The 19,410-nt window shown below is 48.1% G+C and overlaps 1 protein-coding gene across 4 annotated transcripts in view; it reads left to right on the top strand.

Moving 5' to 3' along the window:
- Positions 1–19,410, top strand: part of CYFIP2 (cytoplasmic FMR1 interacting protein 2) — a 76,697-nt gene that overhangs the window by 4,212 nt on the left and 53,075 nt on the right. For all 4 annotated transcript variants that reach the window (XM_039484831.1, XM_039484833.1, XM_039484832.1 and 1 more), the window contains exons 2-8: positions 7,385–7,537; positions 10,218–10,307; positions 10,525–10,602; positions 13,434–13,535; positions 14,899–15,080; positions 16,499–16,595; positions 17,647–17,775. In XM_039484831.1, coding sequence (XP_039340765.1) covers positions 7,421–7,537; positions 10,218–10,307; positions 10,525–10,602; positions 13,434–13,535; positions 14,899–15,080; positions 16,499–16,595; positions 17,647–17,775 — 795 coding nt within the window. In that variant the 5' untranslated portion in view covers positions 7,385–7,420. The remainder of the gene's footprint in view (positions 1–7,384; positions 7,538–10,217; positions 10,308–10,524; positions 10,603–13,433; positions 13,536–14,898; positions 15,081–16,498; positions 16,596–17,646; positions 17,776–19,410) is intronic.

The following is a 19,410-nucleotide window of genomic DNA, read 5'->3' as shown; positions in this document are numbered from 1 at the left end:
GTCTGCGTGTGAGTGTGGGGAAGAGAATCATCGCATGATGAATACCAAAAAAGATAGTTGTAAGTGATTGTTTCTTGCTCCCTGGCGCTTGAGTCTGCGACAGATATGGCAGGATATATTTCCCGTCTGAAAGATAAAGATCCACCTTGCATGCATATTAATGAAGCGCAAAAGCCCCATATTCACGGGTGATGTAATCTACCCCGGGTGTGTGTGCTGTTGTGCTTTCAGCTGACTGCATTTCTGTTGCAAGGATGATCTCTCAGGCATGACAACACAGGAAGCACCTCAGTGAACCACAAATAGAGCTCAAACCGTTTTTACACCGCTCAATCATCTCTTTTGAACGCAGAATGTAAGAGATCCTGCCCAGGAGGCACAGATGGCTGCTGCTGGTTAATGCTCGTCGTTGGCTTTTTGATCACTGACCTAGTGACCCCACCGCCATATCTTGGAAAAAGACAACCTCTCCTTAGTTTGATTTGGTCGTTAGACTACAATGGCATTAACTGACCGAAGACAGCACCAGATGAATTCACCATTCCAGCCTCAGCATTACTGTTCAAAAACCTTGCATTGAAAAGACAAGGAGGGAAATTTTGCTTTGCGCCATGGTCACTGCCTAATTTTCTCTCAAATGTATAGTCTCTCCTTATGGCTTGGTATTTGCATGTAAAATTCCACAGATTAGAAGAAAATATTGCATGGATTACAGCCCTTTGTTTCATCTTCAGAACAGTCATGGGCAGGTTCCCCAGAGTACAGTACCATAAAGGGGAAGAAAGAAAAACCCCTCTCTCAAATAAAATGGTTAAAAAGGAGGTGTTCCTGGCTTTTCAGAGCTATGTATGAATCTACAATACTAAAACAAAGACAGTTCAGCAGAAGAGAAGTATCAATCCTAACCCCTAAATCTCATCAAGCAAGAATTTCTCCCCTGGATGCAAGGATAGGTCCCTTGAGTATCCATCCTGAAGACTTTTCAGCTTCTCATTATTGCTATTATTATGCGTGTTCTAGTAGCACCTAGGGCAGGGGTGGGCCACATCTGGGTATGGAAATTGTATAGCGGGCCATGAATGCTCACAAAATTGGGGGTTGGGGTGCGGGAGGGGTGAGGGCTCCGGCTGAGGGTGCAGGCTCTGGGGTGGGGCCAGAAATGAGTTCAGAGAGTGGGAGGGGGATCAGGGCTCGGGCAGGGGGTTGGGGTACTGGAGGGGGGCAGAGGGGCAGGCTCCAAGTGGCACTTACCTCAAGCAGCTCCTGGAAGCAGCAGCATGTCCCCTCTCCAGCTCCTATGCGGAGGCACGGGCAGGCGACTCTGCGCGCTGCCCCATCCGCAGGCGCCGCCACTGCAGCTTTCATTGGCCGTGGTTGCCGGCCTGCAGGGGCGGCGCTTGGGGCGGCGGCAGTGTGCAGAGCCCCCTGGCTGCCCCTATACATAGGAGCTGCAGGGGAGACATGCTGCTGCTTCTGGGAGCCATGCGGCGCCACAGCATGCTTGGAGCAGGGCAACCCCTGGACCCCGCTCCCCGGAAGGAGCTCAAGGGCCAGATTAAAATGTCTGAAGGGCCGGATGAGGCCCCTGGGCCATAGTTTGCCTGCCCCTGACCTAGAGACACCACCCCCCATCCAAGATCAGGGCTGCATCATGCTACAGACACACAGTGAGAGATGGTCCCTGCCCCACAGAATTTATAATCTAAACAGGCAAGACAGACAGAGTGTGAGGAGAAAGAGCGGCACAGAGCAGGGACGTGCTGTGCTAAGGCCACCCAGCAGGTCAGTGGCAGAGGTGGGGTTAGAGTCCAGAGCTCCCGACACCCAGTGCAGCACCACCTCCACGAGACCCTGCTGCTGCCTTACAAACAGACTGCGCTGCAAATTCTTTTGTTCTTGTGCAGATGTGTGGCCGGCTGCAATGGCAATTAGGAACGGGACTGTCCGATTTTACTTTTCTCTCTGAGGATACCTCTTTGGTGTGCTTTATTGTGCGTAGGGAACATTTAAATTAGCACTTGGACACTGAGTCTTCAGTGACAGGCAAGAGCTTAATTAAATCCTTCTTAATTAAACCCAGAAGGCCACTACGCCCTCCTCCTTTAAACCCATCTATGCCATGATGCCTACCAAACACTTGACAACAGCTAGACCGCTGATGGGCTGTGTCCACTGCTTGTTACACTAAACTGAACAGTCTCACTATTACCATGCGCTCTCCTCATCCATTCGTTGTTCCTTCCTGCTGCCTCTTTTCCTATACGTAGCCTGTAAGGTCTCTGGGGCAGGGACTGTCTTTGCATTACGAGCGTGTACAGTGCCAGACACAATGGGGCCCTGAACCTTTATTGGGGGCTGCAGGTGCTACTGCAGTACAAAGAATAATTTCATCTTTTCAGCTGCTCAGATTGTCGTAAGTAACCAGCTCATCACGGCAACATTTTCAGTTGTTGGTAAACTCCCAGCAAGTGGCACATACAATGACACATCTTGGTATGTTCTGTCTTAATCAGGCCATTTCAGAGTTCATGCTTTCGCTAACATGGGCTCGCTCGCCCTCAAAAACTTCAGTAAAGATGTTTGATTAAATACAAAGAAATGTCCCAAGGAAACTTGAATGGATTTGAGACGTTTCACAGTGTGTTATCACTGAACAATTAATGTAAAGGAACATAGGAATTGGGTAATTAACCATTGGAACCATTTACCAATGGACTTTGCTTGAAGTTTTTAAGTCAAAATTGGAAGTCTTTCTCAAGAACATGCTAAAGCTCGGCCAGGACTTATTTGCCTTGATGCAGGAATTACAGGGTGAAATTCAATCACCTGTGTTATGCAGGAGGCATGAATGGTCTTTTCTGGCTTTAAAATCTATGACTCTATAAATTGTCAGACAGGATCAGACCCCCGATCCATCTAGTCCAGTATTCCATCCCTGACCATGGTCAGCACCAGATGCTCCAGAAGAAGGGGTGAAAACCCCACAGTTGGCAGATGTGGGGTAATTTATCCCCCAGCGAAGGGCTCATCCTAACACCGAATAGTTAGAATTTGCCTTATAGCTTGAGAAATCACAAGACTACAATAAAGCTGGGATACATGGCTATATACAATGGTATAAAATGGTCTGCTCCGTTCTTTGTCCTACCCACGTCCCCAATCCTGCAACTACTTATGGACGTGAGAAGCAGAGGTGGGTACAGAGCTGGGTTTGGGAACCTGGAAAAGGAGATGCTGAAGGCAATGGAGAATGAGGTTTGGAAAGAGATGTGGGGGAGCAGGCTGGGAAAAGCACTGCCACTGAGAAAGGTTCATAGCTTCCTAGATTCCAAGGCCAGAAGGGACCATTGTGATCATCTAGTCTGACCTCCTGTAGAGCACAAGCCACAGAACTGCCCCACGATAATGGCTAGAGCCGAGCTTTCAGAAAAATATCCAGACTTGATTTAAAAATGGTCAGTGATGGAGAATCCACCTTGATCCTGGGTAAATTGCTCCAGTGGTTAATTATTCTCACTACTAAAATTTATGCCTTATTTCCTGTCTGAACTTGTCTAGCTCCAGCTTCCAGCCATTGGATCGTGTTATTCCTTTCTCTGCTAGACGGAAAAGCGCATTATTAAATATGTGTTCCCTATGTAATCAAGACACCCCTTAACGTGCCCTCTTTGTTAAGCTAAATAGACTGAGCTCCTTGAGTCTATCACCATAAGGCAGGTTTTCTAATCATTTGATCATTCTCTTGGCTCTTCTCTGAACCCTTCTGTAATTGTGGACACCAGAACTGGACACAGGATTCCTGCAGCAGTCACACCAGTGCCAAATATAGAGGTAAAATAACCTCTCTACTCCTGCCCGAGATTCCCCTGTTTATGCATCCCAGGATCACATGAGCTTTTTTGGCACACAGTCACACCAGGAGTTTATGTTCCACCACCATCCCCAAATCTTTTTCAGAGTCCCTGCTTCCCAGCATATAGTCCCCGATCCTGCAAATATGGCCTACCCCTCCTTGATCCTAGAATCATAGAATATCAGGGTTGGAAGGGACCTCAGGAGGTCATCTAGTCCAACCCCCTCTCAAAGCAGGACCAATCCCCAACTAAATCATCCCAGCCAGGGCTTTGTCAAGCCTGACCTTAAAAACCTCTAAGGAAGGAGATTCCACCATCTCCCTAGGTAACCCATTCCAGTGCTTCACGACCCTCCTAGTGAAATAGTTTTTCCTAATATCCAACCTAAACCTCCCCCTCTGCAACTTGAGACCATTGCTCCTTGTTCTGTCATCTGCCACCTCTGAGAACAGTCTAGATCCATCCTCTTTGGAACCCCCTTTCAGGTAGTTGAAAGCAGCTATCAAATCCCCCCTCATTCTTCTCTTCTGCAGACTAAACAATCCCAGTTCCCTCAGCCTCTCCTCATAAGTCATGTGCTCCAGCCCCCTAAGCATTTTTGTTGATCAGCAGGTGCAGTGCCCATTAGTACATTCTGGGGCAAAGAGGAAGCTGTTTCTGACTGCAGCATATCAGGGTGGGAAGAGGGTTTTGACTGTTGCTGTGCTTTGCAACAGTAATTTTAGCAGAAGGGGATGGAGGACGAAAGAGAAAGTAGAGTCAGTCAGTAGGGTGGGATAGTTTTGTTCTCAGCAGATGGCTTGCTGTACACGGCAACCACTGCCTTGCACTTTGTGTCATCATTCATGCTGGTGCAAAGTGGGTGCAAAATGCTACCAGACAGAATGGTGGCGCTCTACCCCTCTTCTGCATTCGGTTTGCACAGGCAGTGTTGAAGACAAGGTAATGGAGCATCAGGACCAGTATTTCAGTGACACCATGATGTCTGAGCACTGTACACGCACCGCACAGACCCCTCAGCTGTATTCCTCTTGGTGTGAGGTGTTAGTATCATGTTTTGGACACACATTTTCTTTTGTCCTTCTCAGATCTGAGATGTAAGTCCTCTTACTTCACTCTTAGTGATGAAATCTAAAGGGAAACCTCAGTTCTGAAAGGAGAAATGTAGAGGAAAGATTGAAAATTGAGATTCATCTCTGGATTCCCCACTAGCCAAGCTGTGGAGGGGGTGGGGAGCGGGTGGTAATTCAGTAGAAAATTCAGCTCCCGATGAGACTTTTAAAAAGTATTGCTTCCCTTTGTGAAATCACCTTCGTAGTTTATGGATGGCTGATGCAGGGTTGCAATGAGTCTTCTGATACTTGCGTTTTCACATTCTGAGGAGTCTTCAGTGAACCAGAAAACACCGGAAGGGAGAAGATACGACCTCATGAAGGCTCTCCAAGAATCATAAGAATCATAAGAGGGAAAAAGCATTTTTAAAGGGTTGCAACTTATTTCTTTGCTGCATTCCACCCAAGTGCATAACTTGATTTTCCCTTTGGCTTCCTTTGAGATTCATTTGAAACTTCAAAGTTTCAAGCTTCATTCAGTGTGCCTGTCCCTCAGTTTGGTGGTTCTCATTTTACAGAGCTGTTCTAAAAATACCTTTTTGGAGTGCATGCTTCCACCTGACTCAGTTACAGTGTGTGCTTTCCGGTGTGTTGCTGTATCACAGTGTTTTGCACAGAAGAATTAAAATGGCAAAGGATTTCAGTAAGCATGGGATTGTCTTCTCCTTCATTCCTACTACAGGCACTGACACTTAAAGGAGAGGCAGAAAATATGGTAGTTTAAATTTGATGTATGCGTCTCTTCCCTTAGCATGTGGCAACCCCACAAGTGTCAGTGAGAGCTCTGTGTATGTACTGCGAGGAGAATTAAACATCACATGCAGACTACTGGGGGGGGGGGCAGGCAGAAACGGTGTCTTGCAAGTTTGAGGTTGACCAGTGCCAGCTCAGCTAGTTGGCTTTTGTTTGACAGGCTCAGACATTTTAGAACCTGGCAGCTAGCTGAATAAATAAAAGATATAGGCCCTGATTCTCAGTGAGTTCCTCCCTGGGCTGAGCACAGGAAGAGAGGGGGCTGTGCAAAGGTGACTCTTGTTATGCTGATGCTTTGCAATGAAAAGTTCGAGTGTTTTATGTTTTTATCTTTTCTGGCCAGTTGCAATGTAACATGACTTTGTTTCTTAAAATCCAGAATCTTAAACACACAAGAACTAAAAACACAGAGAGAGAGAAAGCAGGTTGCTCCCTCAAGTAGAGAGGCAGAACTCACCCCACCTTGCTTTAAGGCTGGCACTTTGCAGACTGACTGCTGTGGACAAAGATTGCCTGCTTCCTACACAATTTGTAGCCTGCAAGCAGGACCAGGAATCCTTTTAGGATTTAAAGTGACAGTTTGTAATTTTTACAGTTTGCAATACACCCCAAATTTAAGCTACCGTTAAGCTTCCCATATTCTGCAGCTCTATGGGCAGAAACACAATGATGCCTTGTGGATCCCAAAGGATAAGCAATACAAACACAGCAGAGGCTTAAATATTTGTGGGAAAGCCAGCTCTCACGGCCTCATCATCTGCCTACATCAGTCCTTGGTACAATCAACAAAAAAAGATGAAACATGCAGTCTCATTCGGGGCTCAGCCAAAAGCCCACTGAATTAAAGGGCAAGTCTTCTGCTGACTTCAGTGGGCTTTGAATCAGCGCCTCAGTGCAGCAGTACATAACTAAACCGAAATAATTAGCCGCTAGATAGCTTCAGATCAGACTCTGGGTTGTCAGTCCAGGCTCTCAGATCAGCTTATGCCTGTTGTACTTGGAGGGCACTAACCAGAGAGGAGATACATGTGCACAGGATTCAGGGAAAACCACAGAGACAATCTAGCTATGGGGCTCCCGTGGGCTTTAAGAGGCGTTAAAGCCCCAGGCACCACTTGGCAGATAAGGAACCTTTCCCATTTTGCACTGCATTTTTTCAAAGATACAATGGTGACAGAAACCCTTTTTATCCACTTTGAACATTCAGAGGGCTGAATCGGGTTTGTGGATTTGACCCCGTGGTTCCAAGGTCTGATGGTATTTTAAAACCTGAGGCATAGCGCCCTAAGGGCTTGTCTGCATTAGGGATTTTTGCACCATTGTCGCTATGCTGGTGCACACGCTTAGGGTAGATACATTGCACTGGTGTAAATTGGGGCTTACACCAGTTTCATACCAGACTAAACAAGAGCAAACCCCAGTTCACACCAGTGCAGTGCATCTACACTCAGGATTTTGACCTGGTGTAAAAATCTCTAATGGAGATAAGTTCTAAGCCATCATCTCTGGCAATATCTTTTCATTTAAATACTGGAAACATTTTGATACCTATTAGCTTCCTGTTTGGACAGGGCACCTGAGATGGTGCTTGAAATGCAAGCCAGACGAGGAATGGGTTTGTTCTGCTGGGTCATTTCCCTTCACTCCCTTTCTATGAATTTTTAGCGACTGTCTCCTAACATCGCCTGAAAATCCAGAGCCATGACCACTCACGTCACGCTGGAAGATGCCTTGTCCAATGTGGACCTGCTGGAGGAGCTACCGCTGCCAGACCAGCAGCCATGCATCGAGCCACCTCCCTCTTCCATCATGTACCAGGTATGTACCAGCTCCCAGATTTTGGCTTGGTGCGGCGAGGTTTAGAATGGTAACTCCTAATAGGTGTGAATGCTGGTTTGCAGACCAGTCAAAAGTATCTTCTAGTTTGAGAAGGGATGAGGACCAAAGTATGGGAGAAAATACGGGACAGAGGAAAGTCATTGCAACAGTAAAAGATCACAAGATGTGCTTTGCTGTGTACAGGTCCTGTTGGTTCCTCTTTCTACGTAGTGCATATATCTTATAATATATACACCAGGTAATATATAGTATGTGGATATTTACTCCTCTCCCCCCACCACACTCCTGCTTCCTCGATTGGCTTGATCCCCATGTTAATGTGTAACTATGTGTGCAGTGATTGCCTTGTCATGCATGTAGGATTGCAAAATTTGTTTCACTAGGTCAGATCGGGCACTCGTGCTGTAGCATTAACATCTAGTACAAGTTATCAGCTCCACTGGCACTTGTGGGTCAAATTCCAGCCCTCCCGAGGCAACCCTGCCATCGTTTTCAATTTGTCTACTTCTCAAGCATTTTCACTCCTTCCTGGCCAGCTTCCTGTGAGCACACTAGAGGGCAGAGCGAAGTCGGTTCAGGACAACCCCATTTCAGGGAGCCCACGCAGGCATGAATAAGGTTGAGTCTAAAATACCTGGGCTAACCTGAGTCTGGAAAACCTGGTCAAGCCTGTTTCCATATCATGATTAACCCCGGGGGTTGGTTGCTAGCCTTCACCACTGCCCTCCACCCCGCCACTCCAGTCCTCAGACTGGCTCTCCCTGGCTACATTATCCCAGAAATGCATGTGCTGTGTAGATATCTAGTCTCACGACAGTTATGCTACAGATGCCCTTGTAACTCTACTCTTAATCCAGGAGCTGGGAGGAATCAGTTACTGAAGTGAATACAAGTTCACCAAAGCCAGTTTTACTGGCGGTGTTGGAGAGAAGCAGCATCATGCATTTGTATCTTAGATTAGTTCACATCCAAGTCTGCCTGGAATCAGGGGACTGAGAGTCAGGACTCCTGGGTTCTTGATCTTCCCCTGACTCTCTACAGAGTCCCTGGTCTTTTCTGTGCCTTGTTTTCCTCTCTGTAAGATGGTTCTATAAAACTTACCCTACAGTGGCACGGGGAAGCTCAGCTGTTTATTATTTGTGACGTGCTTTGAGGTCCTCAGTGGAGCAAATTATTCTCGCTGTCGGTAGGGTCAGCCTTTAAGTAAGGAGTTCTCCCAGCAGGTGTTCGTGGCTGCGGTAGCTGCCACTTCATATTACTAGGTTCTTGTTATGCAACTCGCTGTCCCGGAGCATCTCCTCGCAGCAAGACCTGGCATCGCAGCACTTCCACCTCAGTTTCCCCACAATGATCTTCAGCCTGCTCCCGCCATAGCCTCCAGCCCACTTCTGGGGTAGCACAGTCCCTGAGTGGAAGCCCCCTTGTTACAGGCAGGCTCCCAGTGGCAACAGCGTGTCTGACTGACTAGCCTCCATCATCCAGGTCAGGTCCACCCTCCTACCAAGGGCTCTTCGCAGGTCACAGCCCTCAGCCGGGCCCTAGCCGGAGCCCAGCTTCTTGCCTCACATCAGAGCAGCTTGTCCACCGTCCGCCCCCAGTCAGCGCTCAGCTGCCGGGCTTTTCTCCTTCCTCACGCCTCCTGCTCTCCTCCCCAGACAGCCCTCCACTGCTGGGGTCTCCTGGGGGTTTAAGTCCCACACCCAGCACAGGTGTAGTGGGGTGGGGCTGACTGAACAGGGCAGGCTGCCCTCTGACAGCTCTAGATCCTTTTTCTCCCTGTGGGAACCCTGTGTCAGTTGGTCTGAGCAGCGGCAAGGGCCTTAAAGCCAGAAGCCAGTGCCCTTCATTTCTTCTTCTCTCAGCGCATCTATGTACAAGAGCAACCACTAGGACGTGGCTGTTAGATTTCAGCTCTGGTGCCTCAGACCAGGGGCGGCTCTAGGAATTTGGCCGCCCCAAGCAGGGCGGCACGCCGCAGGGGGGGGCGCTGCCGGTCGCCAGTCCTGCGGCTCCAGGGACCTCTTGCAGACGTGCCTGCGGAGGGCGCGCTGGTCCCGCGGCTCCGGTGGAGCATCCGCAGGCGTGCCTGCGGGAGGTCCACCCGAGCCACGGGACCAGCAAACCCTCCGCAGTCATGCCTGCGGGAGGTCCACTGGTCCCGCGGCATGACTGCGGAAGGTCCGCCGGAGCCGCCTGCCGCCCTACCGGCAAAATGCCGCCCCAAGCGTGCGCTTCGCGCGCTGGGGTCTGGAGCTGGCCCTGCCTCAGACACATTCTCACCTTCGGGGCTGCCTGACTTGTAAATGTGTATATTTTCCTGCCCTTTATCATCGTTTATTCTTGATAACCCCTGCTAACAAAGCGTGGCTCTCTGTCCCCCTCCAGAGGCTGGAGCATGAATAGCGGTTAATGAGCCTGCATCTGCCTCTGACTGAATGGACCTGACTATGAGCTCCAGAATGAGCGCTAGAGACTTGTTCTTTTAGACCCAAGGGTGCTGGGATCAGTCCATGCAGATGACCTGACTGGAGGAGTCATTACATGTTTTTATGGGATCTTCCTTAATGAATTATTGAAGCCCTTTTGGCCATCTGGAGCAGCTGAACCATAACAAATATCCAGCAGTGCTTTAACCCTTGACCATTTGTTGTGTCTACAGGCTAATTTCGACACAAACTTCGAAGACAGAAATGCCTTTGTGACCGGCATTGCCAGGTACATCGAACAGGCTACAGTGCACTCTAGCATGGTGAGTCTCCAAGCCCACCCAGGACTCTTGCATTTCTAGCCCCTTCCAGGGTCTGCGCCACCACGTCTTCATGGCTGTTTTCAGCTTAATTGAAGCTAGTGTGGGTACGCCTGCCCACGCTGCAGTCGCCCCTCCGATTGCAGGGTAGACATAGTGGTGCTGGTCCATAGTTCTTTCTCGTGGGCATTCCACAGCCGTGCGTTTCTGTATGTTTCAGAATGAAATGCTGGAGGAAGGACATGAGTACGCAGTGATGCTTTACACGTGGAGGAGCTGCTCTCGGGCCATACCCCAGGTAAGAGGTAGCACTGGATCCCTTCCCAGAAGGGACATGCTAGAGCATCCAGCTGGCTGTCACTTACAAATGCCTCCATCTGTGCTGGGGAAATCAACCAGAAGGAGAGAAGACTCTTATTGGGGTATGGTGAGAAGCTGGCATGAGACTACAATGACCCCCCACCCCAACCAGCCCACTGCTGGGGAGGAGCGGAGCATGGGCTGCAGTGCCAACAGCACTAGATAGCTGCTTTAGTAGCTGCAGAGCTCTGGGGTACATGCTTTGAGTACTTGTGCTGTGCCCAGGGCAAGACCCATCCCTGTCTGTTATGAGGAGTGCGGGTAGCACCTGCTGTCATTAAAGCTGTGCTGTAGATTCCATTCTAACCCCTCTTCTTCGGATGCTCCTCACTTCCTCACATTTCTTTGGAGCTAGAAATTGTTTCAGCCCAAAGTTTATTTGCTTTTGAGAAGTTAGGCCCAGATGATTTCAATGGGAGTTAGGTGACTAAATACCTTTAGGATCTGGGCTTTAGCGTGAAAACAACAGAGCAGTATTTGGAACACACTTTCCCCCTCTTTCTATTCCACAGGTTACATTGGGATGATTTCAAACTTGACTTGTTTGGGGGCTTCCACTGAGATTTAAACATCACGTTAAGTTTGAAAAAAATCACTTCATTATCTTTAGTGTTAAACTTGTTACAAGCCTGTTGCTTGATTCTGCCCATCTTGAACTTGAGACCAGTGCAAACTGGAGTGAAATTCCACATTTGGGAGGGGTGGGGAATTTTTTTAGGCATTTCTGTTGAGTGGCGGCTAATTGGAGCTGCTCAGAGGCAGTGGCTTTGCAGTGTTGGATAGGTAGCAATGCAGGCTGAGATGCAAGAGAAATGCAACGTATCCCACGGTTCCACCATTAACACACACAGACATACATCACTGCTGTATGTGTAGATCAGTAGGATATAGATATTGTGCACATATACAAAGAAGATCTCCTGGCTCAGAGTTCAACTTTGCCAAAGGCTGGATGAACACACATTTTTTGGCTGCTGGTACATTTAAGTATTGATCCAGCCATGTTTTTTGACACCTTTTCTAGCCAAATTTGGATATTTTTCTAGCCCCACGAGCTACAACGAAACCCTAAATGTTCAAGGGCCCAGTCCTGCCAACACACACACACAAATTTGCTCGTCTGTGGTCCTCTTGAGTGATTGATTGCAGGAGTAGGCTCAAGACCTGTATGCTGTAATGTGAGCCCATGTTACGTCACTGTGGTAGATGCTCTTGGCAGGGCAGATACAACATGCTTTTATTATCCACTGTGACACCAGGGTTTCTCAGTAGTGCGATACAGCCAGAAACCTATGTCCACATGGCTGACAAGGCTGATGGTTATGCCTCTGTGGCACCCCAGCAAAGGTCAAAATGCAGTTCCCATGGGGCTGTCCTTTGCTGATGGTTTCATGAGTCACAGCCTCCTGGGGCTTTTCAGAGACTGAATATTTGCTTATTCCCAATGATTTACTGTTGCTGTGCTGTAATTGCCTCTTTTGATCACTGAAACATGCTGCAGGCAGAGTTTGAATGGACGGAGAGAGAGAGGGAGGGAGAGAGGGATTGCCAGGGCAATGGGAGAAGGGATTGAGTGCCACAGAAGATATGTTTTTTTGGTGGATTAAAATCTTTACCCTCCTGGTGCTGTTACTCTGCCTATCTGAGTCGCATGCTGCGCTGCCTCTGCGCTGCCTCAATGCATCTCTTACATGGATTCATAAGGGCAAAGGTGCTTTTATGGCCAGATGTTTTATAGCAGATTCAGCCCCAAACACATGATAGAGCAGCTGCACTGCTGCTCTAAATTGTGCCAGTTTGTATCGGTCCAACAGGGGCTGTCACATCTGTGAGAACTGCTGGAGCAGAGTGCGCTCTGGCCATGCCCTCGACATGCCCCTTACGCGTGGGTGGCATGGAGCTGGCCATTTGGGGGTTTGCTTATACAGGGATGCTGTTAAGGCAGCTTTCCTGTGGTGCAAATTCATTGGAATAGGGGTTGAGGATCTTCCTTACATCATAGTGCCCACACAGAAGAGAGGGGAGGTAAAGTTGAGAGAGGCCTCAGAGCTGAATTTCAAATGAATTCAGAGAAGCATGAAATTTGGCAATGCCAGATTTGGATCAGTGTGTATAACTCTTACCAGGGTGTCCATTAAAAAGACAGCGTTTGGAATTAAAGCAGGTGAAATTCGGATAAGCCTCTCCCCGTATCCAGCTTTCCATGACCTGGATGTAGGTGACCTATCAAGATATTTTTAACTTGAAAATGAAATAATAAATAATAATAATAATAATAATAAAGCCCCCACAACACTTTGTAGTAGAGTCACAACACATTAAAAAAAACCCATGACTTGCTATTGACTGTAACAGGTCTGTTCCAGAGCTGCAAGAACATTAAAACCTCGAATGTACTTTGAATTTTGTGACTTTGCAACATGAGGCACGAGTGCAACTTTACGGCACGATGACCTTCCATCTTCATGTGATGACATCAAGCCAGGACTTACATCCTGTATGATAGCCAGGCAAAAATGTATCAGAAGACTTTGCTTCTCAGAGCAATGCTGCAGGCTACCATCCTCATTTATAATATCGGAAAGGAATCCGAGGTCTGAGAATTGCTTCCTTAACAACAAACCTTGTCTTCAACTCGACTGTTGTCCTTAACCCAGGCTGGGCTTCACCTTGTCATGTTGACCTTGAAATCAGCAGAGAATGGGGGCCAGTGCAAACCAGAGATGTTGTTAGAAATGCTAATGATGACCATTTGTTGCTGTTGTTCAGGTGAAATGTAACGAACAGCCGAACCGGGTGGAAATTTATGAGAAGACTGTGGAAGTTCTGGAGCCGGAGGTCACCAAGCTGATGAAGTTCATGTATTTCCAGGTAAGTGGTGAAGGAGGGAGGCAGGAGCTCTGTTCCCAGTTCAGTATTTGTGGCTCTCTGATCTCATTTCCCTGCCAATCCAGCCTGGAGGACACCTTCCCAACTCCTCTTGGTAGAACTGAGACACCCCTTAGCTTTGTAGCTGTCAGTAGGCATGTGGGATACCTCACAGCAAAATCTCTAAGGCACACAACTCTTGCCTAGCCTCAGATTTAATTATAAACTCAAAATTCAGGCCCGGGTCATAAACCTTTGGGCCTGGAAGCTTATGAAGGTCCAGATGGCTTCAGCCCTGCTGTAGGTATTTGCTCTGCAATGTATTTCTATAAGGCAGCCACCCCACTGGTATTTAGAGACAACAACTAATGCTTCTATTGCTCTGCCAAAGGAAATGAAGGATTAGGAGGGAACCGTCACCCTCCAGAGCCTGAACGGTGGGTGTTGAGGAAGACACAAAGGCACTTACGCCACCATTTTTTGTTGGCATTTCTGCAGCAGGGGGAAATACTTGAGTTCAGTGCTACTTGTGGTAGAAGATAACAAGCATGAGGTTGCTAGACCACCTGCCTCTTTTATTTTTGCTCAGATTAATATTTTTTGTCAGCCACTTCCACAGCTCCCCATATTCACTTTGCTTTGATGTGACAGTGCTTTTGGGGAGGTTTCCCATTCTGTCTGGATGCAAAGCCGGGCCCAGTCCAGGCCACCCAGTTGGAAGAGGACTCGGATAATGAAAGTCTTCTGAGGCTGGGAACCTTTCCTCTGCAATTACCACTGTAACTGTCCAACATCAATAAGGGCACAGAGACTTAAATTTAGCAGTGCTCAGACTTGAGGCATCCCAAAGCACTTAACAAAATAACACGGTAGGCTCTGGCAGAGCATGTAGACTGACAGCCGGGCTGTGCTCCAGAAGCCCACGCAGAGCCTGGGGCCAGGTTTCTCCCTTGCTCTTTTTCAGTGCCATGAGATCTTTAACGTCCACCTGAAAAAGCTTTGCAGAAGGACTCTTGGCGTAACACCTCATTTGATCTGACAGAGCTCCCCACGCTACGTGACATCATCAGCCCAAGGCCCCATACAGGGTTTGAACCCGCATTCCTCTGGCCAGCAGTGAGAGTACTTTCAAATGAGCTGGGATATTTGTAACAAAGCCTCTTCATCTGTCATCAGTGGGGTTTGAATGTGGAACCTTGAGCACTGCAACAGTGTACACGCTCTGCTGGCAGTTTTCCGTTTGGTGGGACAGTCGTTAGGTGGGGACATGTCACACACACGTGCACACCGAGCCACTGGATTACGTAGTTCTACTAAGCATGGACAGGGCACCTGCTAAGTATGCTCCCCTCCCATTGTCTTCCAGCGCAAGGCTATCGAGCGGTTCTGCAATGAGGTGAAGCGCTTGTGCCATGCTGAGAGAAGGAAGGATTTTGTCTCCGAGGCCTATCTCCTGACGCTGGGGAAATTCATTAACATGTTCGCCGTGCTGGATGAGCTGAAGAACATGAAGTGCAGCGTCAAAAATGACCACTCTGCCTACAAAAGGTGGGAGGGGAACCACCTGGCTTGCACATTTCTGTAGTGTGCGGGGAGGAGGCATAGGATGGCCAGGGTCAGGGCTGTGTCACATTTGCTTCTGACTCAGGGCAGGAGGAGGAAAGATGACCCAGTGGTTAGGATGCTAGCCAGAGCCTGGGGTTTGAGTTCCTCCTCCATCACAGACTTCTTGTATGACGCTGGGCAAGTCACTTAGCCTCTCTGTGCATCAGTTCCCCATCTGTGAAACGGGGACAGTAGCACTGCCCTACCTCACAGGGATGTTTTGAGGATAGAGTAAAGATTGTGAGGTGCTCAGATACTACTGTAATAGGGGTCAGATAAATAGCTTAGATAGAGAGAGCTAATGAGATTATTTTGCAGGTGATTAACGGTTTCTGCTAAAATGCTGTGCAGTGCCAGATGGCTGCTAAACTAAACAACAATGCAAAGCATCAGCCTAGGAGTTGCATGAATGTAGTTAGAGTTTTAGTGGCATAAGCTTGCATAAAGGATTTTGCTCTTTGGGGCATTTTCCCCTTAAAACTATAGAATATATTCAATGCAAACCAGTCATCAATCTAGCAAAATAGAGGAGACCAGATGGCAGGAAACAACAAACTTGCAAGGCACCCATGTCAGGTTAAAGAGCCTGGTTTACACAAAGCTTTCTTTACTTGTGTTACTAATGACATGTAGGGATATTAAAGGCATAACATTTTAAAAATGTTTCAGTTTCCCTATCTGTAAAATGGGGATAATGTTACTGAATTTCTCTGTAAAGCACTTTGAAAGCAATGGATACAAAGTCCTAAGAGCTAGCCATTATTATTATTTTCACCATTTATGTTGTTTGCTCATTAATAGAACTTTGCACACCTTGGACAGTAAAACTAATCTAGGCTGTTCATGGTCACCTTCACATGCCGGTTCTCAAGCGCTAGCAAAGTGTTACAGTGTCTGCACTGCAAAGATCCCAGAGTAATAGCCTGGTGTCGAGAGGACAAAACACTAAGCTGTGAGTCAGGAGGTCTGAGATCTAGTTCGGGCTCCCCCCTTGGCTTGCATTACAATGTAAATGGGTAAATATCCACTTAACCTCTCTGTGTCACAGTCTCCTTGTCTGCAGAGCAGGGAGAATGGACCATACTCAGAACTGTGAAGTGTTTTATAGATAAGGGACACTGTAAGGGCTAAGTATTATTCTGATAAAAAAGGCTGTTTTCATTTAAAATGAAAAGAAAATCATGAAAATGTTTCTATTATTACAGTATTAAATTGTATAAAACTTGTTTTTTTAACCCATCCTACGTGTTGGGGTAAAATGACCTGACTGCTGTGTTAACATGGCATCAACATTGTGACTCCACCGAAAGAGTTAACATGATACAAAGAGCCCTGGATAACACAGGATCTCCTCCTTTCAGAGCTGCCCAGTTTTTGAGGAAGATGGCTGACCCCCAGTCTATTCAGGAATCCCAGAACCTCTCCATGTTCCTGGCGAACCACAACCGGATCACACAGGTGGGTCGCTTTCCTTCACTCTCTCTCCCACCACTTGCTCAGCAAAGTTACCAGTTAGTTTTGCCCAGATGGGGTCACCTTCCCATGCAGGGAAGGGGAGACATGATTGCATTGGCAGGGCTAAGAGCGCTGCAGGTTCGGCTCTTGAGATGGCTACGTTGTTCATTATGCCCCTGATCTAAAGCCCAATGAAGCCAGTCGGATTCTTTCTGTTGACTTCTGTGGGCTTTGGATCAGGCCTTACCTCCAGCTAACAGAACATCTGGGATGACTTTAGAGTTCTCAGGGTATCAGATACCAGTGATAAAGAGAAGGTGTGGGGATCAAAAAGACACAAGATGAGTGGGATGAGTTTGTCTCTTTGGTAGAAGATTTACCCTTCAATCTCTCACACCGAGGTTCCTGTTTTCACCTACTGGGTGCATCCAGACCTTGAGTCTTCTCCAGATGAGACATGCACAATGTAAAATATAGATGGAGCTGGGAAGGGCCACACTCCACACTTCCACTCCGTATTGGGGATTGCAGATCAGAAAAAGTCTTTGAAAAATGCTCCTTCCTGATCCCATGGTTTGTGCCGATGAGGTAGAACATGACACAAAGACAAGAGAAGACACTAGCAGAGTGGAAAGTCTCCTCTTGAGCCAGATTATTTCTCTTCCTCCTGTCACGTCACAGTGTTATGTTTGGCTGTTACCCCTGGTTCTCTGGTGACCACACTGGAAGAATCAATCTAAGGGGGGAATGTTGTTCCTGACGGCCTGAGCGCTGGAGAAAAGGGGTTTGTTTCTCAAGCCCGGTGCCCTAGCAGAGATAACATTTCCTATACAGCCTCAGGTGAGGCTAGCAAGTGACATTCTCCTCCTGTGCCTGGTTCTGAAACCTTGGACACAGGCTCAGGATGACTAAAAACCACTAACGGTTTAACTAAACACAGACGGCCCGATCAGTCCGCAAGCTGCAGGGTGAAAATCATGCTCCTCAATCCTCCAAACGTTTCCTCCACCTTCCTCTCACTGTGGGATTAATGTGGGGCCTGTTGGTGTTTCAGTGTCTGCATCAGCAACTGGAAGTTATCCCTGGTTACGAGGAGCTGCTGGCGGATATTGTCAACATCTGTGTGGACTACTATGAAAACAAGATGTACTTAACACCCAGTGAGAAGCACATGCTCTTAAAGGTAAATCCCTCTTGCAAGCGCTCTCGCAGTCTTTGGCTTTTATTCCATTTCTTAGCGGTGAAATCCCTTTGTGCTCCCACATGTTTTTTCTCTCCCTTTTTCTTTCCTTTGTTCCCTTCCTCCCTTGTGGTGTTAGATTTGCGGAGGGTCTCTCCATGCACGCAGAGCCAGATTCTCCTCGAGACAAGGGCTAGAATGACAAGGATGCAGCCTCTCCAAGGAATATCAAAGCTCCTGCCAAGCCACCTTGCTCCCTGAGCCCATTCTCCGTCTTCCCTCCCTTAATCTTTTGCTCCTTCCTTCAGCTGGGAATCCATAATCTCCACTGCTTCCCCCACTTCCAACCTTTACTTCTCCCCCTCCAGGACCCCATGACGTTCCGTCCAGCTGGGCACAGCTCTAAGCATGGGTCACTCAGGCGTGTTCAGAAGCAATACCTCTGCCCAGGGGCTGAGTGTGCTGCCTTCATGGCATTCCCAGCTGCCAGAGCAGTAACTCATCCCTGTATAAAGAACAGGAGGACTTGTGGCACCTTAGAGACTAACAAATTTATTTCAGCATAAGCTTTCGTGGGCTGCAGCTCACCTGTATGGCACTTTCAGTAGATCACTGGGCTGGCTTTTCTCAGTCTGTTCTCTCTCCTCTCCTCTTTATTCTTCCTGTCCTTCTGCTATCCTTCCACAGACCCTTTCCCCCTTTCTTCCTTTCTCTCTTTCCTCTGCTCCCCGTCTCTCCTCGCCACCAGCTTTCTCCTTCTGGACCCTTTACAAGGTCGGCAACCCTGCCCGGCACACCCAGAGGATACTTAATGGCTGTTCTATGCATTCGGCCAGCAGGTGGAGCCTCTCACTGAGGAATGGGAAAGCTCTGTGCACAGCCGACAAGTGGTGCTTCTGTTGTCACGCACAAGTGTTTAGGAGCCACTCTTTGTGTGGGGGGGCCAAAATCAGCATCATGTGGCAAACCAAACCCTGGATCTGAATCCCCCCCCCCGCAGATTTAGGAGCCCCTGAATGTTGCTGCTCAGGCCTCTGGCTAGCAGTGATGGAACCGATCGTTGGATTCTTTGGGCTCCTTCCAGCATTTGTGCTGTAACCCCAAAGAGGCCACAAAGTGAACGTGTCAGGATCTTGGGCGAAGGTAGGGGGGACGAGTGGCAGGAGCTCGATAGGCAGGAACGACCGCTGGGGCTCAGAGTCCGTATCAGGGTCAATAGTCAGGCCAAGGGTCAAGCCAAAGACTGGTTGGGGATCAGGCCGAAGGGTCAATACCGGGTGTCAGGGTCCGTGTGAGTGTTCCGTCGTTCAAGCAGGAGTCATGGTCCTAGTCAGAGCTGAGGTCAATAGTGGGAGTTCGCAAACAGAGAATGCAGGGTGGTCATGGCAGCTAGCTAGTGATTCACACTGTTACCCGCTGAACACTCCCTGGCCTGCCCCTTGTGTTTATATAAGTACAAAGTAATGCACACTGGAAAACATCATCCCAACTATACACAGAAAATGATGGGGTCTAAATTTAGCTGTTACCAGTCAAGAAAGAGATCTTGGAGTTATTGGGGACAGTTCTCTGAAGACATCTGCTCAGTGTGCAGTGGCAGTCAAAAAATGTTAGGAATCATCAGGAAAGGGATAGAGA

The sequence above is a fragment of the Mauremys reevesii genome, linkage group 8, assembly GCF_016161935.1.
Source record: "Mauremys reevesii isolate NIE-2019 linkage group 8, ASM1616193v1, whole genome shotgun sequence".
NCBI lineage: Eukaryota > Metazoa > Chordata > Testudines > Geoemydidae > Mauremys > Mauremys reevesii.
The sequence above is the reverse complement of the archived record's forward strand: the minus strand, read 5'-3'. Positions and strand labels throughout refer to the sequence as shown.